We start from the raw sequence: 25,612 nt of genomic DNA on the forward strand, positions 1-25,612 counted from the left end.
TATCCTTTAGCAGCTCGGCAGTGCTCTGTCAAATATCTGTAATGTCTATTTCAAGCCTGACTTTGTGAGTCCCAGTGAGTCACACGCACGCTGCGCTCAACTGTGGCATTTCCCGTTATGGGAACATAAGACATACCTTTATTTGTGTCTTTTAGCTGCGGAGAGAAGAGAATGTTATCATCTGTGTATGCACGGAAAGGGAGTATATCTGCAGAGGCTTGCGAGAGTTTACCAAACTACCAGTGATAAGTGAATGTAGTTTGGTTTCTGCAGGACCCAAACCAAAACACATAGGTCATAAATGTGGGGACGCTGGTGCTACAGTGGGGAACTAATAGCCTTCCTGCATCTGGTTTTCATTGTAAAGAGGATGTGTGTTTTGGATTAAATTGACACTGATTCCTCTGTTTTTCCTCAGCCTCAAAAAAAATCCCTTTACAGCCTCACCATGAAAGACTTGCGGTGATTAAATACCATCCCTCTCTCACCTCTGTACGATAATAGTCATGACAGTTATAAAAGATGTAATCAAGTTCTTATATGCTTCACTTCGTCTCTTTCTTGAGTTTTTCAGACGGTACAATAGCTCCCGGTGAGGTAAATTATACAGTGAGTGACATCTCAGTCTGCACAGGCAAGAGCAGTGTGCTGTGATATTGCATTGCTTCCACCTTGCTGACTCTCTGACATCTTTGTGGGGTTTAGGGCAGAAGCGGAAGACCTCCGAAACAAGAGCGTCCCAGGCGAGGCACACCAAGCAGCGTTCTGCTTCATGCTCTGCTGCCTCCTGCCACCGCCCAATGTCATTATGCTGCCAACACATCCAATTACAAGGAGCCGTGTGGCACGTGCAGCGGCGAGCAAACAAAGAAGACATTGACAGGGATGCGTGCGCGTTGGCTCAACTTGTGTCCCTGAGGTGACAGCGGAACATACTCTTGCCTGCTGGCTGAAGAGAAGTCTCCAAGGTCTCCAGGCAGAGAGTTCAGTGCAGTTCTGTGAGATTCCAGTGAATTGTGTAGCCTTTAGAAAGCGAAATCATACCAAATGCCAGGAGTTTTTGTGGAAGAACAATAGCAGGTATATCCTCAAAAATAAGATGCAATTCAAAACGCTAAACTCACAGTGAACTTTTGGGGATCAGGTGAACGTCTCCTCCTTCGCAGCCTCGGGCACATCTGGTCTATAAGGGCTCTGAGGGTTTGACCTCGTCTGGGAACCAGCTGCTTAGGCTCTCCATTCCGGGGCCGAGGGGACTAATCTTTTCTCAGGGGCCAAAAGAAGCTTAAACCTGGAAGAGGAAGCTGGGGCCTTAACATGAAACCTCTGCTATACCTCTTCCTCTCCTTTCTTGTGTTTGTGCTGAGGATTATTCCCTTAGCGGAGCAGAGCAGGGGTATTAGAATGAATTAAATTCTCAAGAAAAAGAAGTCTTTAGAGTACTTTCAGGTCTCCGGGCAAGAGTCGATATTTGTACTTGACAGCTGCATACGTACCATTCAGTCTGCTTTGCTGAGATAAAAAAAAAAATATTTACTCATTTATTATTTAATTGGATCAATATCTTTTCAAAAATATAAGACAATTTTTGAGACAGATCCCAAGCTTTCCAAAAGGAGTCTGCCTTCTTTGATGCAGGCTACTGCCAAGAAGGAAATAACATATGGCAAAAAAAAAGAGAAACTTGAAAGCTCGCTCCGTGTTTGCTCATGTGTGTTTCACTATCACAAATTATAACAAAAGGATCAATGGATGCAGGTCTGTTTGATGCAACAGCAGCAACCATATATTGCAATTACACACCTGCACGCAAGGCATGAGGCCATCCACGGTACAGCAAATGATCCACGCACAACTGCACGCTGTTGCTAAATGGCTTGGAAAATAACTCTGCTTCACAGTGCAGATAGAAGTGGAACAGGAGATGAGAAGTCAAAGACGGAGCCAAAGGGAAGAGGAGGCGGACAGGATTACAGTAAGTCAGACAGAAGAATCACGGGGTATCGTCAAGTCAGAACAGGTTCATTATCGATCTAAAGATGCTTGCATTTTCAATTCCAGTGCTCTTTAAGCCCAGCAATAGACGCAGCCCAACAGGTAAATATGGGATTGATATGAGCATGTGTACCCGCATCTAAAAGCCCCTTTCACAGTGAATCATTGTTAAGTACTGATAAGTTTTTCTGTCATCGCTTCTTCACCTGAATGTGAAACACACTGCAGCAAGTCGCCTCTGATTTTTCCCGCATAAAAAACCCACAGCATCTACCACGGTTTGCCGTTTGCAATTTCAAATGAAAACACATCATGCTGGGGATGCAACACCAAGAGGGAGATAATTTCTGAGGAGGAGCAAAGTGACTTTCGGGTTTAAAAACAAAACAAAAGGAATGCATGGTGGGTGGATTTGGAGGGGGGTAGATGATGCCTATGTTTAGCAGCTTCCCCGCAGCAGGAAGAGCACTATATTTTTCTTCATTTCATAACCTTTTAAGTGTAATATGTCCTCTGTCAGGCTAATATGACTGGCACACTGGTGAAATATTAAACCATGGGAAAGTACGTCAATTGACGGCTTCGCTCAGAGCTTCTCGCTCAGGGTCAAGCTCTTCTTAAATTTTCCCTCTTTTCATTACACATACTTAAAAAAAAAAAGGTCTCCATTTTCCTTTTTCTCCAAAACACATGCGGAGGCTAACTGCCATGAGAACGAGGAAATAGCTAATATTTGATGCAGCCGTCCAATAACACCTCAGTTCAGCCTTGAAAAATATATTACCATCCATGATGTGAAGGATTTATGCAGCCACATTGCTTGTGTCAATCTTTGACTGAAACTTGACGCATGCAGTTTAACAGACATGGAAGTTTCCCTGAAAAAAAGCTCCTTATATAACCGCATTTACATTCGGTATTAAATCTGAAAGAAATGTCACACCCACCACCACTGCAATTATACACGCACGCACACGCACGCACACACACGCACACACATCATCACACTCACCGAGACAATTGTGGCCATCATGTGCCAAGCGGAAGCCATCATAGCATGTGCACCTGTAATTTCCTGGGATGTTGATGCACTCGTGGACACAACCACCATTGTATTCAGTTGCACACTCGTCGACATCTGCAAAAAGAAGACAAAAAAGAATGTGAGCATATGAAAACAAGTCCAGTGGTGCAATTCTGATTTTTACTTTTTTTTTCTTTCTTTCTTTTTTTTTTCAAGGAAGGAAAGTTGGACAAGTCTGAAAGAAAGTAGCATTTTCGAACAAGCACTTAAAACATAGAATAAAAAGAAAAGTATTAATTCTGTATAAGGCCTAGCCACGCAATCAGATACGTTTTGCTTCATTGATGAAACACTAATTATAACAAAAATATTAGACAGAACTTAATAAACCAAAGTCAGAACCCCAAGATATGAGTAAAATGCATGTTTTTGGACTTAGAGCATAAGCTGCATGAGAAAACCCATATTTGCATAAGGAGAATATGTAAACTTGACATTGGTCAAATTTGATCATCTTCATCAGCGTCTGCTTTCCAGGAAAAAAGGAGATTTGAAAAAACTGAACACTGAACTTTTGTTTGATATATTTATAATCAGACAGGTAATTATCTAATTTGTTTTCATTTTAATTTTGGGCAATTTCCAGAGTCAAGAGTAAAAATTCCATTTGTTTTGAATCCCACTGCCAACAAGTCTCCACTGTGGGTTCCTGAGGAAAGGACGCGTAGCCCCCAACTGCATCAGGAAGGACGTCCAACAAAATATCTAAAATATAAGAAAGATATCAATATGCTGCAAAATATTGAGATTATTTTTGGAAAATCTGATCTCCATATCCTTACTGTTGCTGTGTGTTTGTGGATTTCAGGGTTCACACATTAGTGCAGCGGGTTGCACTGGAGTTATAATGAAAGATCATGTTTGTAATGTGATAGTGGAGGGGTCTTGTATGTTCACCCCACATGGGTTGCCTCATCTTCTTTGCACATTTCAAAGTGTGATTGAGAGTTGGCCATCATGAAGACTGTGTGGGGGCTATTGTTAGTACCTCTCAGCCTATAATGGACTGGTGATCTGTCCATCGAATTAATAAAGCACATGAAGTAGATGGATGTTAACATCTTTCATAAAAGTAATTTTGTGATAGAAATGGAAGCGACAACAGCTGTTTAATTAGTCGATTCATTTGCTGCCGGTATAATTTGGGTCACTGCCAAAGATTTACTGATTTGGTTTTGTATCGCCTTGAAAGCCAATGATTTTTTTGGGGGGGGTATATTCATGAGCCTAAAATTTGTTCTGTATTGTGCCAAGATGTCGCCTTTTCTCCTTGGAAGTTCGTTGTTGGCAAGACGTTTGATTGACATTTTTTCCTATTTTACTCCTGGGAATAGGATCAGTGTCAAAATATGCAGCAAAATATGCAGACATTCATGCTAAACCTGTCAGACTGCACTGTGGTGGAGTGTAGAGCACCCTCGCCTCATAGCAAGAATACCCCTGGTACAAGTCTGATCTTGAAAGCGTTTTCAGATGAAAGTGCGTGGAGTTTGCATGTTCTCCTTGTGTGTCCAAGCCAGGCACTCCTCAGTCATGCAAACATACAACAAACTGAAATAAGCTACATATGTAGCCATGGCTGTTAGCCAAACTGCACCAACGGGCCCCTCTGACCACCACCTGTCATTCTTTATTCACCCAAACAGATTGGGGTTCAGTGTCTTGCCCAAGAACACTTCGGTATGTAGAGATGGGAATCAAACTTGCAACCACCCGATTGGGAGACAACCGCTCAACCAATACATCCATGCCATCTTGTATCTTCACCCATTGTCAGACCGACTTGCAAGTTGGTTCAGGAGCATTTCTGCTACTACACACACTGGTAGTTAAAACTTTAAAGTGCAAACACCGACTATGAGGCCATACTGCTCTAACCTAAGAGCTCACTCAATATAATAGGCAAAACAAAAGAAATGTGACACATCAAATGAGAGAGCAGAGGCAGACAGATTAGAAAGAAATTATATGACAGCTTAAGTGGTATTGTCTTTTATGGTTATGGTGACTGCTGAAGGGCCCATACTATGGAGACCCATACAAGGTGAACTGAGAATACAGAGTACTTCCATTCAGCACTTACAGACCCATTTAGGGCCGATGATCCGGGTTGTTCAGCTCCTCTTTGAGGCTGCCTCTCACAGGGCTTAATTGGACTTGACAGCAAAGGGATGGGACTGAAACAAAGAAACACTCTCCTGCTTCCTGCTTATTCACTTCCCACACATCTCTGTCATTCTCCGACCACAGCGCACAATCACTGCTCTGCTCTCAACCTGTAACACCCACCACATGGCAACATAGCATTGATTTGCCCTTCACTGGCTTTAAATTTGATTTTATTCAATGCTTGCCAAGTCCAGCAATCTCAGCACAAAACATGGGTCCTATCTGGATGTATGCAGCATCCCGCTCACAGATATATATATATATATATATATATATATATATATATGTTCGACGAATGGGTTAATTGTAAGACTTTTCCTTCATTATAAGCCCACAAAAGAATCCTCACAACTGCTCCTGGTCTCAAATATTAAACACATAAACAAACAAACAAAAATATTCCAAATTAAAACTTTTGCAATGAAAAAGAAAGTAACATTAAACCAAAGACACACACATCGAGGCACGCGCACACTTGTGCAAACCTCATTTAATAAAACTGAATTGCAGGGCATAAAAACCAAAATGGAATAATAATAAATCTGCTCAAATTAAAAAAACCTCAGATGAAATCTCCCTTTGTATTAGAGTTAAACTAATCAAGGAGAATAATATAAAATGGACTAAAAATCTGTACAGCACTATCTTGTTTTATGTTTTTAAAGGAGAGATTTGTTCCAGTTAAAACGCAAATGAAGAAATAAAGACATTAATGAGACGACAACTCGACGCTGTTACGTCATCTAAAGCCCACTGATCAAGGGCTGATTCCTTTACAAGTCAATCACTAAAATACTTTGTGTAAATAGAAATTTCAAGCCCTCAAGTTGTTGTTGATTAACAGAAGGATATTGTCACATTTTAAAGTTTGAAAAATAAAGAAAATACATCCATCCAGTCCATCGATCTATATAATTTTAGGGGGCTACAGCTACCGGTAATCCCAGCTATCTATTGGCAAAGGCAGGACAGGTCAGCGAGTCCATCACAGGGTAAACACAGGAAGACAGTCAACCACAGTCACAGGCAATTTCAGAATCACCAGTTGCCTCAAAACATATGAGACTCTGAGAGGAAACAGGGAAAAACCCATCAAGCAGAAGGAGAACATGCAAAGTCCAAACAAAAAGGCCTTCAAGCCCGGACTCAAACCAGGCAAAGGTGCTAAACAGTGGTGCAGCGAGCACGAGAACTCTGAGCTGCCTTTAAATATAACACATGCTTTCCAGTTTTGACCATTTTTATTCTTTCCACTGCTCCCTTTTAAATTCAAGTGAGTGCTTGTCTGGTTGAAGCACTTCACTTGTGAAGGACAACGTTCGACAAGCAGCCAGGCAGTGAACTCCTTAAAATTTATCAGTTAGTAAATGACACATTTTTGTTTGTACTTTACGAGTGTTTCTTTTGAATTGTGTTTTACAACAACATCGGCCCCGAGGAGCTATCAGCTCACCGTCAGAGAGATGCAAACCCATCCTGGCAAATATTTTACAATAGATTCAATAAAGCAAACTTTTATGACCTACAGGCAGAAGGCCATGAAAAGCACTCGGTCAAGTAAATGAAAGAATAATAATAGTCGAGGGGGGGGAAAATGGCATTGTGAAATACGGTTTTGTAATAATAGCAATAAAAATTGTGGGATATAATGATCCGAAGGCTTTGGGCACACTGAAAAGTCTTAGAAAAACAGACTTGTGTCTGACAGTCTGCGAAGCCGGCCTCTGGCTGTGGAAACATCCCCGACGGCTTGGCAGGGGCCTCTGACTGCCGTTTCAGCCTCTATCTTAATTTTCTCCTCCAACATGTGTAGGAAATTTACTGCTTCATTTCATCTTGTCACAGAGGAGCCCTCTGCACCTGGCTTCCCCCCTTCCCTCCGTTCACGGCTCTATCTGCTGCCTCGATTCCCTCTTCAGGAAAGTCTTAAAGCTAATGAGTTATATTAACTGAGACAGAAGCTTTTATCCAGCCTGTCATTGACCCGGGGGGCTCGCAGATACTGTAGAAGCTAAATCAACCTGAGAAATGTGACTCTCACTTGAATGTAGTGGGGGAGCGCCCGCCCCCTCCAGCTCGCAGGAGCAGGAGTTTGTGCCTCCAAACCACAGCTGAAGAGGAGCAGATCACCACAGTCGGACTTTTACCTTCACAATGTTTGCCGTCTCCTTTATATCCAGACTTGCAGATACATTTGTATGACTTCAGGGTGTTCTGGCAGATGGCATCGATGCTGCAGTTGTCAAGCGCCTCTGCACACTCGTCCACATCTAGAGAGGAAGAGGAGGAGGAGGAGGAGGAGGAGGGAAAAACCTGTTAGTCCGTGAAGCTCAAACATATTTTTCTATTATTTTATGTCATTTTTAATACCACAGAGCCTCACTCTTAAAACCAACTTTTAGATACATTTCACCACGACTGCAAAAAAAAAAAAAAAGATTTAAAAAGACACAAAGAAACATGGGTTGAGATTAAAACATCTCACACGTTTTATGAGGTGAAGATCTTTTGTTCCAAATATAAAAGGGACACAAGCTGTTTATTAATTGCTCTGCAATGACTTTTGAATCAGTAGCAGATGCCTGACCTTTGTAAAAGTCATAACAATGCAGGTAACTTTGTACCGCTTATTAGCTGCGATGTTTTTACAATTCTGTACTATTTCTTGGTATTTAATGTTTTTCAGATCCTTTCGAGGTGAGGAGATTTGAAACAATGAATCTAATTTAATATGTCATTTTTGAAATAATAATAAATGTGCTCATGCACTTTTCAGCACTCGATTTGGATGTTGTGAATTGACTTAAACCTAACCTTTACCAAGGGTATAAAAAGGCTCGTAACTCAGCTATGAAATAACTATGTCTGTGAGAAATCACCATTAAAGATAGCAAAAGTAAGAATTAACCACAAGCAAAAACTTAAGATGATCATCAATGATCACTCTCACTTTAATCTTGAAATCCTTCAACTTTCCCAAATAAACCTTTGCAATATTATTGATGCAAAATAAAATCTAAACTCATGTCGTGAGGTTTCAGTCAAGCAGAGTGGCTGATGCCAGCATGCAAACGCAATGCAAACGCAATGCAAACGCAATGCAAACGAGCAGATGAAGAGCAAGCATGATATTTACCAGTGGTGTCAAGGATGCCAGTTCAGTTCAACCCTCACGCTTCTACACTCGTGTGAAATAACTTCAAAGTTCAACCATGAAATGCAGTTTTACTGCTGCCATGCGTCCCACAACTCATAATTCCCTGAAATCTGGGCAAGGAGTTGCCGTGAAAATGTATGAACAAAGCAGCTGGATGAGAGGAGCATGAGAAACGTAGCTGACTGTGACAGTCGAGGCTCCTGCATCATGAGAAGAAGGTGAGAGAAGCAGAAAACGGAGGATCAAAGCTTCACCGGAGGTCAGCGATATATCAAAACTTATACAACAGCCATTCTAAATTAGAAAAATGTATTATTATTATTATTATCATTATGGCTGTGGAACTGTGTGAGAATATGCAACAAGAGAGTGCTTCTGTCCCTTTTCCTCGAGACAACGTGCAATATCTGGCAGTTTTTTTAGTTTTACTGTGAAGCTGTGACAAGAAGTTCATTTTACAAATGTGTGATAAGCTTGCAATTTCTTCTCTCTAATTGGGCGGTTTTACTGAAAACTCACTGTAGTGACTGGTAAATGGTTGCAAAGCTTTATTTCCTGCTAGTTTTTGAATTGTTTAATATCTCCAAAATGGTCTTGAACCTATGGTTATAAAAACAATAGAAACCAAATTGTCTCAGCAGTGTAAAAGGGTGAATATGAAGACTGTTTATATACGTTTTTCTATTACCTAATCTGACTATTTTAGGTGAATTTATTGAAATGAATCACATTTTAAACTCTTAAAAAGTTTTTGTTTTTTTTTCATTTGTAATTTTGCATTTCAGTTGATATCCAGTCTATTCTAATAATATAAGGGATTTATTTCCAGCATGTGTTTTTATAGTCAGTAGAGAACAGTTCTCCAACAACAGCAGGGGGCTTCAGGTGACACGTCTTTATCTTGTCAACTTAATTTGAGAAGAAATGTGCTCAAGTACAAACAGGTCTGCCTCAGTCTGCTAATATCCCTGTTAACTGCAGCTGAATGCATCACTTGGTGGTTGTGATTTAGTATTGAATTATTTTGGAGATTATTGAGAAATAAACAACAGCACATCATTCACACAAAATTAACAGTGAAACTGACCAGTTAAGCCATTTTTTTTAATTGGTCTGTGACGAGGCATTTACACCACTGACATTAACAGGTTAAACAAGCAGTTTAATGTGCCTCTGTTAATGTCGACAGCCCAAGTGACTGTATCAGAAAATTCATGTTTTTTTTTGCGATCAATGGTTTCAGTGATCCAAAACATAATCTGACGCATCTGAACGGTGAGTTTAGTTCATTCGCTGAGAAAAGTGAGAAAGCAAGAATAACAGCTAACATCAGTAAGGATAATTGTTGAGCATACTTCCCTTTTTCCAGATAAATTGCATGTCGGTATTAATTTGTATGCTTGATGATTGAACACTTTTTCACCCATATTCAGCTGGAATTGACTCCAGCGACCCCACAACCGAAAACGGTATCAAACGGGTCATAGAAGATGGATGAGTAGACATTTTTCTCAAATAAATTTGGAATTAGAAGAGCTTTTATGTAGGAAACAAACCAAAAAAAAAACAACCTCAAACAATTTGGGGCAGTGGTAACCATATTACCACTGTCATTTCATTTGTGCCATGAGAAAACAAAGAGGAATCATCCTGAAAGACATGATGAATACCCACATTAAATCTCATATTACATTTAATGCAAGTGAAGCTAATGTAGTTTACTTCAAATGTCGACCTCTACTTTAACTCTACCATCCCTGCCAGCTGCCAGTGTGCTGAAAAATGTAACCAACACTGTGAAAAAGGCTTTGTGAGCAGCAGCCTTCATTGAGCTAGAACAACACACGTTTCAGTGCAAACTTCAAACAGAGAACTTCAAACCCCAAATAACCAAACCTGCACACACTTATCAGGCATGTTTAAGCGATACGATCCAAGATAAAGCTGTTCGGCAGGGAAAAAATAGGTAACAGTTGTGTAACTTCTGAATTGAGTTTGAATTACAAAGATGAGAATGCGAACAGATAAGAATGGAAATGGATTTTTAGCAGGCGCAAGATCAGGTTTGCCTTCATGGAGCCCCTAATCCCATCAAATCCCAGTTAACTAGCCCAGGTGTTTAGGATTACCCCTCTGCACATAGGGGAAGGGCAGCTTAACAAGGTTTACATAGCTTCCAATATCCACTCTTATCAGAAGCCCACTGCAGGAGCCGGCTGATCCCACTGGGAAATGACCTGCGAGCGAAGATCGGCATTTGGTGAAAGCAGCCGCATAAAACGTGTAGGGACAGTTCAGACGACCTGACCAGCTGAATTGTTGAGGAAGTCACATAGATGGTCAATTGTGACCGTAGACGTTGAAATGTTCAACTATATAAAGTTGTCACGTACAAAAGTAAATGTTAGTCATAAATCCAAAGATGATTAGGTAATGATCCTGTTTAGTTGTTCTGGGGATTTTTGGACCGCAATTCTCAATAAACGATTATTAAAGGCTTTATCAGCATTAAATTAAACTGTGAAGAAATGTATCCGCAGTTGAGTCCATTTCAAGCACCGACTGTCACAGAAAATCTGGAGATATTTTTAAATTCCTTCTCAGGCTTCATGACAGCCACAATCTTTCTCTGAAAGCGTCCTGGAGTTCTTCAGACGAAACTTTAATCAGCTCAAATTATCTTAAGATGATAGTTTCTCACATGAGCATTTACCTCTTCATGCAGAATCACATTAACTGAGTTTTTCATCCCCCGCTGAGGAGTTTTCATCACCGTTTACTAATTAGAATTGAATTATTCAGCGATGACGTGGCAACATTTATCAATCGCCATTTAAAAAAGAAAAAACATACGTTTTGTGGCTCTCAAAAGTATTCACGATGCTTGAATCTTTCCACATTTTGCCACATTGCACCCACACATGTAAATGTATTTTAATATGATTTTAAGTAAATAAATCACCACAACATGTTGCATAATTGTGATGTCAAAGGTAAATGGCACGTGGTTTTCAAATATAACGTTGGCGGCCCACCAACCCACAACATTTTCAAGTGAAAACTTTCACTGTGTTTTAAGGTGACCAGTTACACGGCAACAGTGCCCATACCACTGAAAACGCAACTTTTTGAAAACGGCCCCCCAAGGTGGAAATTTAGAACTCGCTCCAATTCGTCTCTGTGTAAACGTGGAGAAAATGCAACTTTCTGAAAACCCTGGGGACCCGTCTCCCTGTAGATGGCGCTACTGTACATGCGCACCACAGCTAAAGTAAATATTTCTTCTGCACATGCATCGATGGATGGAAAATAACAACAATGGCGGCCTAGCTATTGTTAATGTTTATAACGTATTGTTCTCTGCGCACCTGTGTGTGGTTTCATTACAAAAACACACAAAAGTACCCACTTGTGGCCGAACAACAAAACAATATTGTTTTCCTTCTTTCTGCGGTTTCTGAATAAACAGAAATCGATTTCAAAACATTGTCATGGAAACGTGAAACACTTCTGACAGGAAAAAGCAAAAATTCTGTGTTTTCGCTTGAAACTTAGAGCATAGCATATCGGTCATATCTGCCTATTCCTGGAGGACAGGAAGTCTGCTGAGGAGAGGATGATGTCACTGCAGGGAGCCGCATAATAGAGGGAGTCAGTACAACAACACTGGATATACACACATACGTGAACATCACAACAGCAGTTTGATATTATTACAGGAAGAGCTCAAAGGCACAAGGACAGTGCAGTTTAAGAGCCTGGTCTTCATGAGTTGAACACTTGTTTGCAAAATGTTTGCAAAGTGTTGAATTATCTACTTTTTCAGACGTGCTCTGAGGCATGGGTGCTTACAGAGACGAGGCTGAACTCTGGGTCGTCTTGCAGAGGAGAGTCTCAGTGAATTACAGAATGATGGAAATAACTTCTCAAAGAAAAAGAGGGAAAAAAAGAATTCTATCTTACATCTTCAGTATTTCTGATTCTGGCAAGTTTTAGATATCATCAACCCCATGAATTTGAACACTATCACTATAAGGCTTTAATAAGTGCATGCACATAAAAGGTCACACAGTCCACATGTTTGAATTAAATACCTGAAAATCCTGGTATTGGGGAAACCCAGCACACACATGCACACAAAGGAAACTGGGATTGGCTACAAGCCATAAAAATATACTCTCCTGCAGATTTCAATCACAATGAGTCTGTACCGAGTACCTGGTAGATTCCAAAATCCATTTAATAGTGGCTAGTAGATGTTGACACCTTCACATTGTACAAGATGAATTTCTTTGAATGGACCTGCGAGATTGTTTCTGCAGAAAAGGGGTCTAGAGTCTGTCTGCACTGCATGGCACCTCGAGGAATTGCATGGGAAACTGGCTGCGCCCGATTCGTCCCAGTTAAAGTGTCTGTGATAACTGTTCCCTGAAAGTTCACTTCAGCATTCACTGTCAAGTCTTATCTAGACTGAACAGCTAAATGCAGACGAGGCTCGATCCAAGAATTAAATCCATTCCTCTTTACTTTCACTGTTGTTCCATGACTGTAGTGTGCAAGTGAAGAGACTCTTGATTTTCAGCGCAATCTAAAGAATTCACTCAAAATTTGAATCCTAAGCAACATAATGACATTTTAAAATAGCAGTTATGGTTTTGTAAATGTTACTAAACATATGACCTTAATGATTTATAATACACTGCATGAGCACTGAGTTTAAAAAAAAATGTTTACACAACTTTCTCGATTTTTTTCAAGAAAATTGCAACAAGATGCTTTTTTCCCCCCATTATCATGAAGTCATTATTTAGTTTTTTTTTTAAGTTGGATAAAATTGTTAACTTTTAATTTAATGGGAACAACACATTGAAAAACAACCAGTGAGCGGTGTTTCTTTGAAGAAACACTACAATTAGTGACAGTACAATAATAAAAGTCCTGCGATATAACGTAATTTCTATGATTTGTGTTTTAGAGGTATAAATAGTTGAGAAAAAAACTGAAACTTGTGGGGCAATTTTAGAAGGTCTTCAACAGAGTGAGTGAGGGATTGAGAAGATCCCACCATCTTATGTGTCTTTGAACTCTGTTGAACTCTTCTACCTCAGTTGAGGCTCAAGCTTCAAACAAGTTAATAATGATTTCTGGGCTTTCAGGCGGCACTTCATTCAGAATCAACACGATTCGCTACGGGAAACCACGACATGTACTCAGGAACATTTCCTGAAATCTGTGAACACAAATCACTGTGCAATCCAGACATGCAGGAAAAAATCTGGTGCCAAACACTTATTTGAAATGAATCATTGATATTAATGGTCATGTGAACATGAGAATTAAAACTTTTCTGGAAGGCGATAACAGCCACATGCACTCTGAAAGCTGCCTTTCTGTTCTGAGGTTACATTAGAGATGATGACATTAGTAGAGGCTTTCAACGATCAGTATCATATCAGTAACGACTCGCCCTGTCTTGTAATCCTCTCGAGTATTTTAGTGTCTTTGCCACATTTTGAGGAGCCCCTAAGACATTTGTAGTTTGTTTTTTTTGTCGAGCTTGAACAAAGCCATTTATGAGCTCCTTGAGTCTTATTGATTTATATTATGTGAGAACAATATGGATTCTCCTGAGGAAGTCTGGGCCCTCCCCCCTCACAGACTGTCTTCCAGCATGAGAAGCCGTGTGAGGAAGTGCTTTACAATGGCAGCAGTATTAATCATGGGAAATATCTTCCTATTGTCAGAGATTCTTGGTGCCAAATCTATGCAGTAATTAATACTCATTATGACAGAAACCCAGAAGAATAGCCTGTTCCGTCTTCTTATTAATGTTGTGATCTGGAGCATCGGTTCACTTTATCTTGCCAGTATGCAAAGCTGCAGATTCTCACAATTATAGAGCCACTCTCACACCATTTCTAACATCCATATTTCATATTTTTGGTAGTAACATGTTAAACACTGATTATTGTGACTATTGTGGAGCTGTTACAGTAACTTAAGTCATTTTCAGTGCATTTCTTATTTATTCGCAGTTACAAAGTTTTGGTTTGATCCCCCACCTTGTCTTGACTGTGTGTATTAGCACCTTGCATGGGAACATTGCGATTGGTCAAAATGAGGCCAACTTCCTGCATTTTGACCAGAGTAACTTTTCCCAACATTTTAAGTGATGGAACCAGGGTCTAAATTTGGAGCCAATTTGTATCACCCTATAAAAAGTCCCTGGTCATGAACATTTGAAAGTGTTCTAAAACTTTAGCGGTCGGTCTGTAGCGCTTTGCACATCTCAGGACAGTCGCATGTTATTTTACTATAGATTGAAAAGAACTCTTTAGCTGTGTGCTAAGTGTTTTTCTTCATCTTCCACCATTCTGGTCAAATGGAGAGCTCTAGCATTTCGGGTGTATTGGACCCGGATTGCAACGAGGGCCCCTCTCCTTTCCAATGTTGTCTCAATCAACTCATTAACAGTACAATAAAGTATAATTAAAATCAGCTCAAGTTGAACCTCCTCCATGTTTACAATCCATTAAACCAGGATGCTGGCCTCTCCATCACGTTTATGTTGTTGTTGTTGTTGTTTTTGTTGCTGTTGTTGTTGGACTAGGGTCTTCTCCTTATCACTTCTCTTCGATTAGAGATTCAGAGTATTTACAGCCATTGCTTTTGTCATCAGCCTGAACTGCAAAGCAGTCCCATTGCTTCAGGCTGCAGGCAAAGAATTGGAACAAGAATGTTTTTAATTCCTTCAATAGATGTACCTGGTACTTTTGGTCAAAATGCAGCTAAAACCAGTGCCTATAGTACCTGGGATGTGAGCAGCACATCTACGTGTTTGCATTTTATATCAGCATGTCTGTTGCTGCTTATTCATTCATTCATAAATCAATTTCCTTAAATGGCTGAAAATACTTTATAGAGCATCTTCCTCCAGCTCCCTGATGCAGCTTCAACTGAACTGAACTGAGTTAATGAGTCATTAGATTGACAGCCCCCCACCCCCACCCCCCGATTAACTATGTGCACCTTATGAAGAAAAACATTGACTTTCTTATATTTTATTTTCAGTAATTAAGTAAAACTGCTTCTTAATTTCAAAGACACGGTGGCAATCAACTACTAATTTTCAGGAAGCCGCCAAACGTTCACACAATATATAAATCTTGCAGCAAAGCTGTCAATTATACATTTATGTTTTCACCACAGCTCTTTTTTTTTTTTTTCTCAAATCAAACTTAAGTCCTGATGTTCTGATACAGTTATTGCTCCAGGCATCCAGTGCAAAGGAGTAACGCCAGAAATTGAACTGCAAGTGCCTCAAATGTTTCATAAGCACCACGTTGCGATGCATATTAACTGTAGGGAAATATAAATGATGACAGGAAGCAGCTTTGCTCTGCATTTTGGGCTTGTAAACAAACAAGACAGCCACTATGTTTGATCAAACCACAGTAACTGGAGGGATTATGTAACCTTGCAAAAACCTACCCTCTCCTCAAAAATCTCTCCCCGACCGATCTACGAAAATGGGTTAACTTGTACTACAGCTGTATCATTGTGCAAACATCCCCTATAAATATCCGCTCCTGTCGCACGGCACAGTTACAGAATCAGGTAACACCTCACCGACGCCGATGATCTGCATGTGAGAAAAAAATCAGCCGAGGAAGACAAAGAAACCCGTTGACGAAAATCTGTAAATCTACTTTGATAATCAAAGATCACACATGAAATCAATGTTCCCATTGTCTTCAGTGAAAGCTGCACAAGAAGGAATTTGCAAATGAAGAAACGATGCCTTACAACCAGCAAAAAACTCTCTGTGGAAGCACTGGTTAAAACATTTTTTTTTTTTTGAAATCCTCCCATTGTAAGTCGCAGGGAGCGTTCCAGCGGACACATGGATAACAAAAGCTAAATGTGCCGATCTGGTTGGAAAGCCAAATTGCCTCTGCCATGGAAATAAACATGTCAGAGTCAATACAATCTTTGATGGAGTCCAAGGGACGATCCTCAGAAGGCTTCAGAAAAAAAGATGGCGCGAGTTCAGTTATGCTGTCCTGGTAATTGACTCATGCCCAAGATGAAAAGATTGTGTTTTTCATCAAGAGGTTGTTTTTTTTCCCCTTTCTTTCATTCTTTTGTGTTGAGGAATCACAGTTGTTGGGAACAAGTTAAGGCAGAAGAGAATGAAGCCGGCGCTTCGAGACAAGGATGAATAAACAAAGTCAAAACAAGAAAACCAAAGAAGAAAGATATGTTGGGCAATGCTCAAATGTTTAAACAGCTTCCTCCGGGGAATGTGTCATCTTGAATATTGCTGCTCTCTGCCGGTTCAGCCACTCGAGCAGATTAAAGCCACAAACAGCTTGAGCTTGTGCTTAAACCCACTGACATCCTCTGTATAGTGAACTCAATGATTCCCCAGGATGAAACCAAGTTGTACAATAATGAAGGAACTGATTTGCTTCCTGCTGTACTATATGCTCAATAAAACTTTAAACTTTGCCAATGCCTCAGACTTGTGAATTCCTGGATTCATCATTGTGTGCCCTCACTCTGAGGAGGGTGACGTTTCATTTCTGCATGACAGAGGCAGCAGGGAGGCAGGCTGCATAAATGGGATTGATTGTATTAAATTTACAGGATGAAAACGTACGGACGGCTTCTGAGGTTGCGATTAATAAAGTCACAGTGAAAACACATTATTCCATTTCGTCCAAAGCAGGCCCCACATGTAAGCAAAGAGCTGCCGGTTAAGAGCTGCTGGCTGTGGAGGTGAGACCTTGTCAGAGGTGCTTTTCCTCCCTGATTTATGAGAAGGCCCTGGGATAAGCAGTGTATTTAGCTGGGCCGGCTCAAGGGGGTGTTAGCACGAATAAGACTCAGAGGGGCGAGCGCGAGTGTGTGGGAGAATTGTAGTGCCGAAGGTGTGCAGTTCAAACATAGGGTAATGTTTACTTTGAGTGTTGAGACCCTCGCTGTTTGCTTTGCCCCAAACCTGCCCCCCTAACCCATCAACTTTCCTTCAGGTACAGAAATAGACTGATTGGAGCTGGGACACCCAAAGGTGTTGCTTTACTAGTGCCGCCTGCAGCCAACTCTGAAATAATAGTCAGAAATACTGGGCAAGTGGAAAGTTTTTCATCTGTTTAATGTGATTTATTGTAATAAAGGTAATAATCTGTATCTAACATTCGATCGTGTGAATTTTGTTGTTTAAAAAACAGGTAATCTATTTTTTTTTTTTAAAAACGTATCTATAAATGTTTGTATTATTCTTATGTTACAAACTAAGAGGGTGGGAGTAGCAAGGATGTGAGGATTTCAATTATTTAGATCCTGTGTGTTTTGTTTTGATTGCTTTTGGCTTAATTTTGTATTAATGTTTATGTATGCATTCAGTCTCTAAGAGCACTATATATGAAGAAAACATTTATGACTGAGCGATTTCATGCAACATGCAAACATTCCTGGTTACAAAACAAAAATAAAATGCTAAGTCTCGTCAAAGTCATTTTCAGATGAAATTCTTCATTCTCGTGAGCTCCCTGTGCCAGAGGAGGAAGGGTGCTGGGTTCAATGCCATAAAAAATGAGTTCCTGGGATCACAGTGTTTGTCGTACTGTGTGTAATTACAAAGGAAAGTTTTGTAATTATCCATCCCAGAACCACACTTACACTATAGTTTGGGTTGCGGTTAAGCAGGATGGGGTTAAGGTCAGGATAATTACTTCAGGTACAGAGCAGCAGTGTGAATGGCAGGCTGTATGAAAACAGAGCACCTCTTTTATCTGCGCTGCATTTGTTGTAAATGACCCATAGGATTTTTTTTTACCTCACAAGCAAGCTCAGTTTGTAGTAAAGCTGAGCAACACGTCTGTAAAACTGGATCATTTACCCCATGCTGACTTGAAGTCTGCACAAAGCAAGAGAGAGAAAAAAATGCAAGCCTCTGATATTTCTCCCAATGCATCTGCGTTAGCATTAATAAATGCATGATTTAAAATGTATTCACAAAAACTTTATTTATCTACTTATCTCGCCAAAAATTCTTAGTATTGCATCCATTCCCTCTTCCTCTGAGAAAAGTCCAAAATTCATAAATATTGAAGTCTTACTCATTGCAAATTTTAACATGTGCACATAAGATGTAGCATATCTTAGAGGAAAACTCATCCTCAGTTCCTGTGCAAACGAAGCTTACGGTTGCACCATCACACTGGTGTGTAGAATGCATTTTGCAACACGTTTCGGTTGCAAAATAGATGTCAAATTGATTGCGCTGAATGTGCAAATATACACATTAATGCAAAGTCACTCTGAATGTGAGGGCATTGTTTGTGCAGAGGACAAACACAATATCCAATTATTACAACAAACTGTGACAATGTCAAGGATTTTTTATTTATTTTTTTTTAAAGTTTTGCAGGGCAATAGACTCGCCAACCTCCTGAAAAAAAAAGAAAAAAAAAAAGGTTTTGATGAAATGCAGACGTCAACATTAACACAAAATTTAGCCTCTCACCACTGCTCCTGCCCAAATCCCCCTCCAGCTAATGAAGGGACACACTGTTGGCTGTCCAGCAACCCTCTAAAAAGTTGTGAATAAAAATATCCACTGCTTCCATTCGGGATATTTACACTCATCCTTCACACACTCTAAATGTTTAGGAATCATGACCACAGACTGATCCTGTGCTTTAAAAAAAAAAAAAAATCATTGCAACTTCAAAAACCCGTCGGGTCCCTCCCTGCTCATGTCCACCAACCATGAAGCCTGAGATTAATCCGAGAGAGAGAGACGGGAGAAGTAGACAGAAACATGCAAACTCACGGCAGCAAAATCATGTTTACAAGTCGAAACACATCAATTCCTTCTACTTGATTATAGGTCAAAGTGTGCAAAGAGCTTTAGATGCCTTCCATTTAATCACCGACGCCCACTAATCGTTTATGTACAATGTCAGTTAGCTGTAATGTTTTAATGACAGTAATAAATGATTACACTTTGTTGTGTCATTTTAATCCCTTCAAAAAAAAAGAGGTCGGACTCCATTTTTTTTTTTTTTTGCAAAAATAGGTTTGATAGTTCGAGGGGAAAATAAGATACTTTTGATGTAAGAATATGAAAACTGTTTTTTTTGCAGAAATAGCTTATAAATTGAGCAGACAGCAAAATGTTGGCACTTCAGAGACACAGAATGTTGAACGAAAGCTGCTATTGAGTTGCAAGAAGAAAAGAAAGTAATTTTTAGTGTTGCTGAAGGTCGTTCCATATAAAGGATCCGCTGTCCTGCAGGTGCTTTTGTTAAATCTTTCAACTTTGTTAAAAATCAAACAACTAAAGTAATTTATTGCCTTTAATTCGTATTGCTAACATTTGTTTTTGCAACTGAATGATAATGATGTGTTTTCCTTGAAGAATGATTAGAAATCATCCTCCAAAAAAAGCACCACCACAGTTGTCAGACTATGTCACATATATCAAAAAAGGAAAATAATTTTGTAGCTTATTAAATCAAGCTCTTCTTTTCTGCACATCACTTCTTGTTTTCATTAATTGCATAAAATACTTGTATTCCACACAGATTCCTTTGACTTTCATGCAGCGCTGTTGCACAGAGCAACTAAAACACCTGAATATGAGACACTTACTGAACACACCACTGTCTCTACAGCAAAGTCTTTTATCATGTTATTTCAGGCACTTTTTTATTTATTTTGCAGCTTGTATCTGTAACTAAACTGGCTTTCCCAGTTGAAATTAATCAAAACACGCAATGTCCGGTAATTACGCCTTCAAAGGTGTATATTTAGGAGCAAAACCTGGAATAAATCAAAATGAATTGCATATTTCATTTCAAATATAAAAGGAACGCAAACATATAAACATATTTGAAAAGGAGGGAGGAAGTACCATGTTACTGGATCCTGTACCTTCTCCATCAGTCATGGAAAGAATGTGCTTTCTCCTATCAAAGTACATTACTGTTAATATTTCACACCTATGAATATTTATCATCATTAGGCTGACATGTATCTTGTATTATTCAGAACAAGTAGTTTTTGTATTAACAGGTGCCCTTGAAATCGCTTTCAGCTTCAAAATGGTGGATGACTCCTGATTTAACTGGCAACCCTCTATTATTTCATCTTTTTCCTAAAGCTTTGAGATAATTCTCAGCTTGTGCAGTTTGAAAAAAAAACAAAACCCTGAAAGGGTAATTTTTTTCCACAGTAACCCTCTGTATTAGACAAACACTGATATATAATGGATGTGCATTCACAGCATCGTCATTAGAACGGCTCAACTACCTCACAAAGCCTTTGTATCTCGTCCTTTAATCTGTCAACGCCTCCGTGAACATTTCATAACATGCACGTGTTTCCCAACAAAACAGCGGCAGTGATGAGCTTAAGAGACCGCCGACTGAAGCGCAAGTGGATTTCGAAAACATTTCCCAAGGTAACTCCGGCTCTGTGAATAACTAACGGCCATTCTCTTTGATTGTGATCGTAGGACCAAAGCATCTGGTGCTGCATGTCTCCTTATGCACGTGTGGCCTTAATAGAGTATGACTCACAGACCTCCGGACCACCTCCAGAAGGAAAACACTTATTACAGTAATTAAGTGAATCATAGAGTAATACCAAAAGGGCACAGCGAGAGCCTGACATGACACTCTAAAAGTGTCACGGGGTTTAATGCACACACCCACTGAATAAGTGAGCATAGCATGTCACCGTTTCACATTAGCAGCCAAAGTGACAAGAAATTCATTTGTACCCTTCAAGTGATTTTTTTTTTTTAACCCTTCCTGGCATGTGTCCTCAAACTGTTAATGACTCCTTGGCCTCATACAGAGTATTTCATATGCGGGAAGGGTGGCACTTAGTCCAGCTGTATGCCTTATATTTATACAACCACAGCTAACTGACATGACACTCTCCCCTCGACACACAGCAATTACATTCATTGGTGGTTGCTTTAGCCAGATACAGTACTGACTATAAAGATGGCAACGTAGCAATTACAGCACAAGTGTGATATTTTTAGTTGTTTCCTGTCAAACTGAGGTATAAAGTGAATGGTTCTCTGTGTAAGCTATGAAGCGGGCATTAACGACTACAGCCCGGAAACGTGAAGCTCTCTGGGCTGGAACTGACTGGACATATGCTTTATTCAAATGGAGAGAGAGAGAGAGAGAGAGAGAGAGAGAGAGAGAGAGAGAGAGAGAGAGAGAGAGAGAGAGAGAGAGAGAGAGAGAGAGGGAGAGGGAGAGGGAGAGGAGAGAGAGAGAGGGAGAGAGAGAGAGATGAGAGAGAGAGAGAGAGAGAGAGAGAGAGAGAGAGAGAACATAGTCACTTTATACTAACGCCTCACTCATGCAGACATCAGCGGGTAAAGTCTGAAATCTTTCACCTTCAAGAAGAAAGAAATGCTAAGCAGTCAGTTGCACTGTCCACATAAAAGTCCTTAAACCTTCAAGGTAACAGCTGTTATTTACTTTGTCGGTTGATTTAATTCAACAATAATTTCCTTGATTAATTTGCAAAATAATTCAGTGCAATCACACCTTTCTAAGAGCTGAAAATAACAAACTAGTTATTCAAGCATAAAGCCTTTATGTGAGACCATCAGGGACCAGAAACTACTAATGACATGGCTAACTAATCAAACCAAATGCTGCAGCTTCAAAAGTGAAACTTTAATACATTTCTATGCACTTCACTTCATGATTCATATCAGCCATCCAGAAGATGGAGCCAATCCCATCAGACGACTGGTGATGGCGGGTAACCCTGTGAACAGGTCACCAGTCCATCACAGTCATATCATTTATTCAGTCACACAATTATGGAGGACAAGGATACTTTGAAACATAGACGGAGTAAGATGAGGGATGTGACGTGATTGGAAGAGGACCAACCAACCGAGCCACATGCAGGTCAAGAACAAAGCAGCTTGTAAAACTATCTTTGACATTTGATTTCTGTAGATCTAAATATTTTGTGGAACACTTTTAGAAGTCAACATTGTATGTGCTTTTTAGACACAGACAGACACAAAATGAAGAAATTCCTTCCAGTGCAGGATGAGTAATCAGACATTTTACACTGCTTTACAAGAAGAGAATAGTGGGGAAATTATTTGGGGTGGGAAACAAGAAGAATTAAGATATGAATTTTTCATCATTTGTCACATTATATTTTGTTTAATGAGGCATATATGTTTAACCTAACATAGAATTAATACTACTGACTGAAGGATGTTTGATTTGCATCAACCGATTGCTTTCATCAGAGCTTTCAGCCATCAGGATCCTTCCTTTTAAAACCAGCAAATTGTGAAATATTTTCCTTATTTCACTACATATAAAAATAACTATAAAAAGTTGTGTGTGGGTTTGGGTTAGCTGTGTTTCTAAGCTGTTCTTGTTTCATGTGTTGGATCTTTTAATCTTTCTTTTAATACAATCGGATTTGTGTCGATTTACAATCATCTGAAATCAGACACTACTACCCTTTTGCATTTAGCCCAACATTTGATAGTCATTTACCAAAAAGCGGCAGCTATATTTGCCAAATTTAATTTTAAATCAGAGCTTTTGTCTTTCATGCAATATGAAAACTACATTGTGGTGCAGCAGAAGAATCCTGCATTTGCATTTTGAGCATTCAGTTTTTGTCGCTTGTCTCTTTGACCTTCATGACTTTACCACCCAGGTAGTCATAACTGTCAAAATAGCAAAAGTAAGCAGGGGAGGTACACAAAATGAGACAACTTTTGACCTAGCCTTGTTTCCATGTTCATTTCTAAAAGCTATCATTCATCAACTAAATTATAGACTAAACTCAACGCGTAATTGGTCAGTCAGACACCCCCTCTTTTAGTGACTCTGAATAGGCTTGTATGATTATAAAAATGTCCCGTAAAAGCAGCATTTTCCATTTCTCAAATTTCAACTATTTGACAACCACTCAGCTAAATTACTGGTTGATGCCAAAGCATGTCAGGATCTGCCCATGCCATTAATGTGCATATAATTACATGGATACAATCTCATTTAACAAGATCAGCAGAAAGCTGCATGAAACAGAACAAGGTAAGAAAATTGACTTCATGTGGATTATTTAAAATGTTTTCCGGTTGTGACTTTTGAGATTCACTATGAATTTCCAGTGTGACCTTGTACATTAAATCGCAAAAAAGAATTCTTGTATAATATTGTGTATCAAGCACATTGCAGATCTCCCAATCTCCTGTTTTCTTCAGAAACATTAAAATCTGGGCTTTGTTCTGCAGGGTGGAAAGATCAAGATTTGTCATTTGTATTGTTTGTTATTCGTTCGCAGTTCAAACAGAACATGATAAATGAAGAAAATTTGGGATGAAATAATCAACAACAAAAACATTAATTAGACGCAACCCTGAAAGCCTGCATGATGGATGCCGCAATGATTGTAAATAAATAAGCCCTGAGCAACAATCTGCCATTAATCAACAAACTGAGCTGTTACAGTCTGCGATAAATTTATACCTGGAGTTCACTGGGGGTGACTAAATACTGCAGAAGATCAAATGCTTCCACCCCCCCACGTCTCTGTCCATTTAGGAAGTCTCAGATTCGTCTGTGAAGTCATCCCCCCATTCTACCCAGAATGCACTGGCCAAAACCCACCAAATAAATAACTTGGCCTTTTTTTTTTTTTTCCTCATCTGGATTCCTTGATGTATTGGGCTGGATTTTTCCATTACTAAGCAGAATAAGAGCATTTCCTTTCACTTCCAGCAGTCTCCAAAGCTGGCGCTCACCATCAGGAATGTAAACACGCAGTCTGTAAACAAGGCTCTCTCTGACCCCCAACCCCCCTCCAACAACGCTGACCACCGCAGACCAGCCTAATGACGTCCCTCTCTGACCCCGCCAAACTCTCAAAGACAGACGCAGCCCCATTATTCAGCTGAGAGGTCAGCGGAAGGAGTGCGGAAAAGAGCGAGGAGGAAGGATGGTGGGTTTGTAAAGAAAGTACAGACGGTGGGGATGACAGTCCCACTGATATCCTCACTTGAATCACACGGTCCCCAATCAGTGAGTAATGGAACAGAAAAACAAATGTAGGCTCTGTGGTGGGGGGTTAGAGGATTAATGATCCAAGAGCCGCTGCAGCTGGCTGAGGGACGGCACCGAGGCTCCTCACTGAGCCATCAGCACTTGAGAAGGGAGCTCTCGAGGTGAGTCTAATACCGGGTGGGGGGGTTATAGAGCCATCAGCACTGACTCTATCCTCCCCCGAAACCAACAGGGACGTTGTCGGCACCGTGCTGCATCTGCACAGGAACAAAGGCCACTGACAGGGTGAGGGGGAAAGAGGGGACGCGATGGGAGCAGGGGAGGGACAGTTTTCTAATTTTAACCACAGTGCGACAGTTGAGAGAAGCATCACAGGCCTCATTGGGAACATATTGTTCAAATTAAAGCTGTGCTAAATAAACAAGCTCTAAACAAGCATCCACGCAGGTTTAAAAGTTTTCTACAACTGGATGCCGGTGTCGCATACAAATCTGTCGTCCCTGTGTTCTCAGGAAAGTGTCCTAAAGAGAATTTCTCTCCGTTCCCGCTGCACCTGAATTCTGCAGCTTTGTCAGCTCGGCAACCCTTCTAAATGAGGTGACAAACAGTGGTCACAAGGGCCTCGCTAGCTGCTGATAAAGTGATTTTCCGCTCGAGGAACGGAGAAAAGGTGCCATGACAGAGGGGTCTCAATCGTTGATGGGTTCCCCTGGGCAGCAACAGGGAATTTGCACTGTCCTCCAGTTATGATTTTGCTCGGCTGTGACCCAGCATTCATACCGTTTGCATAAAGAGCAAAAGGCAAGAAGGTAATAGTTCAATTTCACCAAGTGCAGGTAGCTAATGGGATGAAAAGTCATTAAAGAGATATATAAATGAAAGAAGCATTGGAAATTGTGGCCACACGATAACCACAAACATATTCCGCAGTCCTCTCCTGACTTTTGTGTTCTTAGTTATAGACACCAAAGAGACACAGAGACACAAAACTCTACATGATAACAATAGGGTGTGTTTTTGGTGCTGGTTTGAGGGTGCCACCTCATGTAAACCAACATCAGACCAGAGCCGACCAGCAAAGAACATATGCTTTTTAGGGGGCAGGATTTTGTAACGTATGCCGTC

At 40.2% G+C, this 25,612-nt stretch overlaps 1 protein-coding gene across 3 annotated transcripts in view; it reads right to left on the reverse strand.

Moving 5' to 3' along the window:
• scube3 (signal peptide, CUB domain, EGF-like 3) overlaps positions 1-25,612 on the reverse strand; it is an 84,860-nt gene that overhangs the window by 54,322 nt on the left and 4,926 nt on the right. For all 3 annotated transcript variants that reach the window (XM_080496645.1, XM_080496644.1, XM_080496643.1), the window contains exons 2-3: positions 7,396-7,518; positions 3,008-3,133 (exon numbers count right to left, since the gene is read on the reverse strand). In XM_080496645.1, the coding sequence (XP_080352771.1) occupies positions 3,008-3,133; positions 7,396-7,518 (249 nt within the window). The remainder of the gene's footprint in view (positions 1-3,007; positions 3,134-7,395; positions 7,519-25,612) is intronic.

This window comes from Blennius ocellaris, assembly GCF_963422515.1.
Source record: "Blennius ocellaris genome assembly, chromosome: 5".
Taxonomy (NCBI): Eukaryota; Metazoa; Chordata; class Actinopteri; order Blenniiformes; family Blenniidae; genus Blennius; species Blennius ocellaris.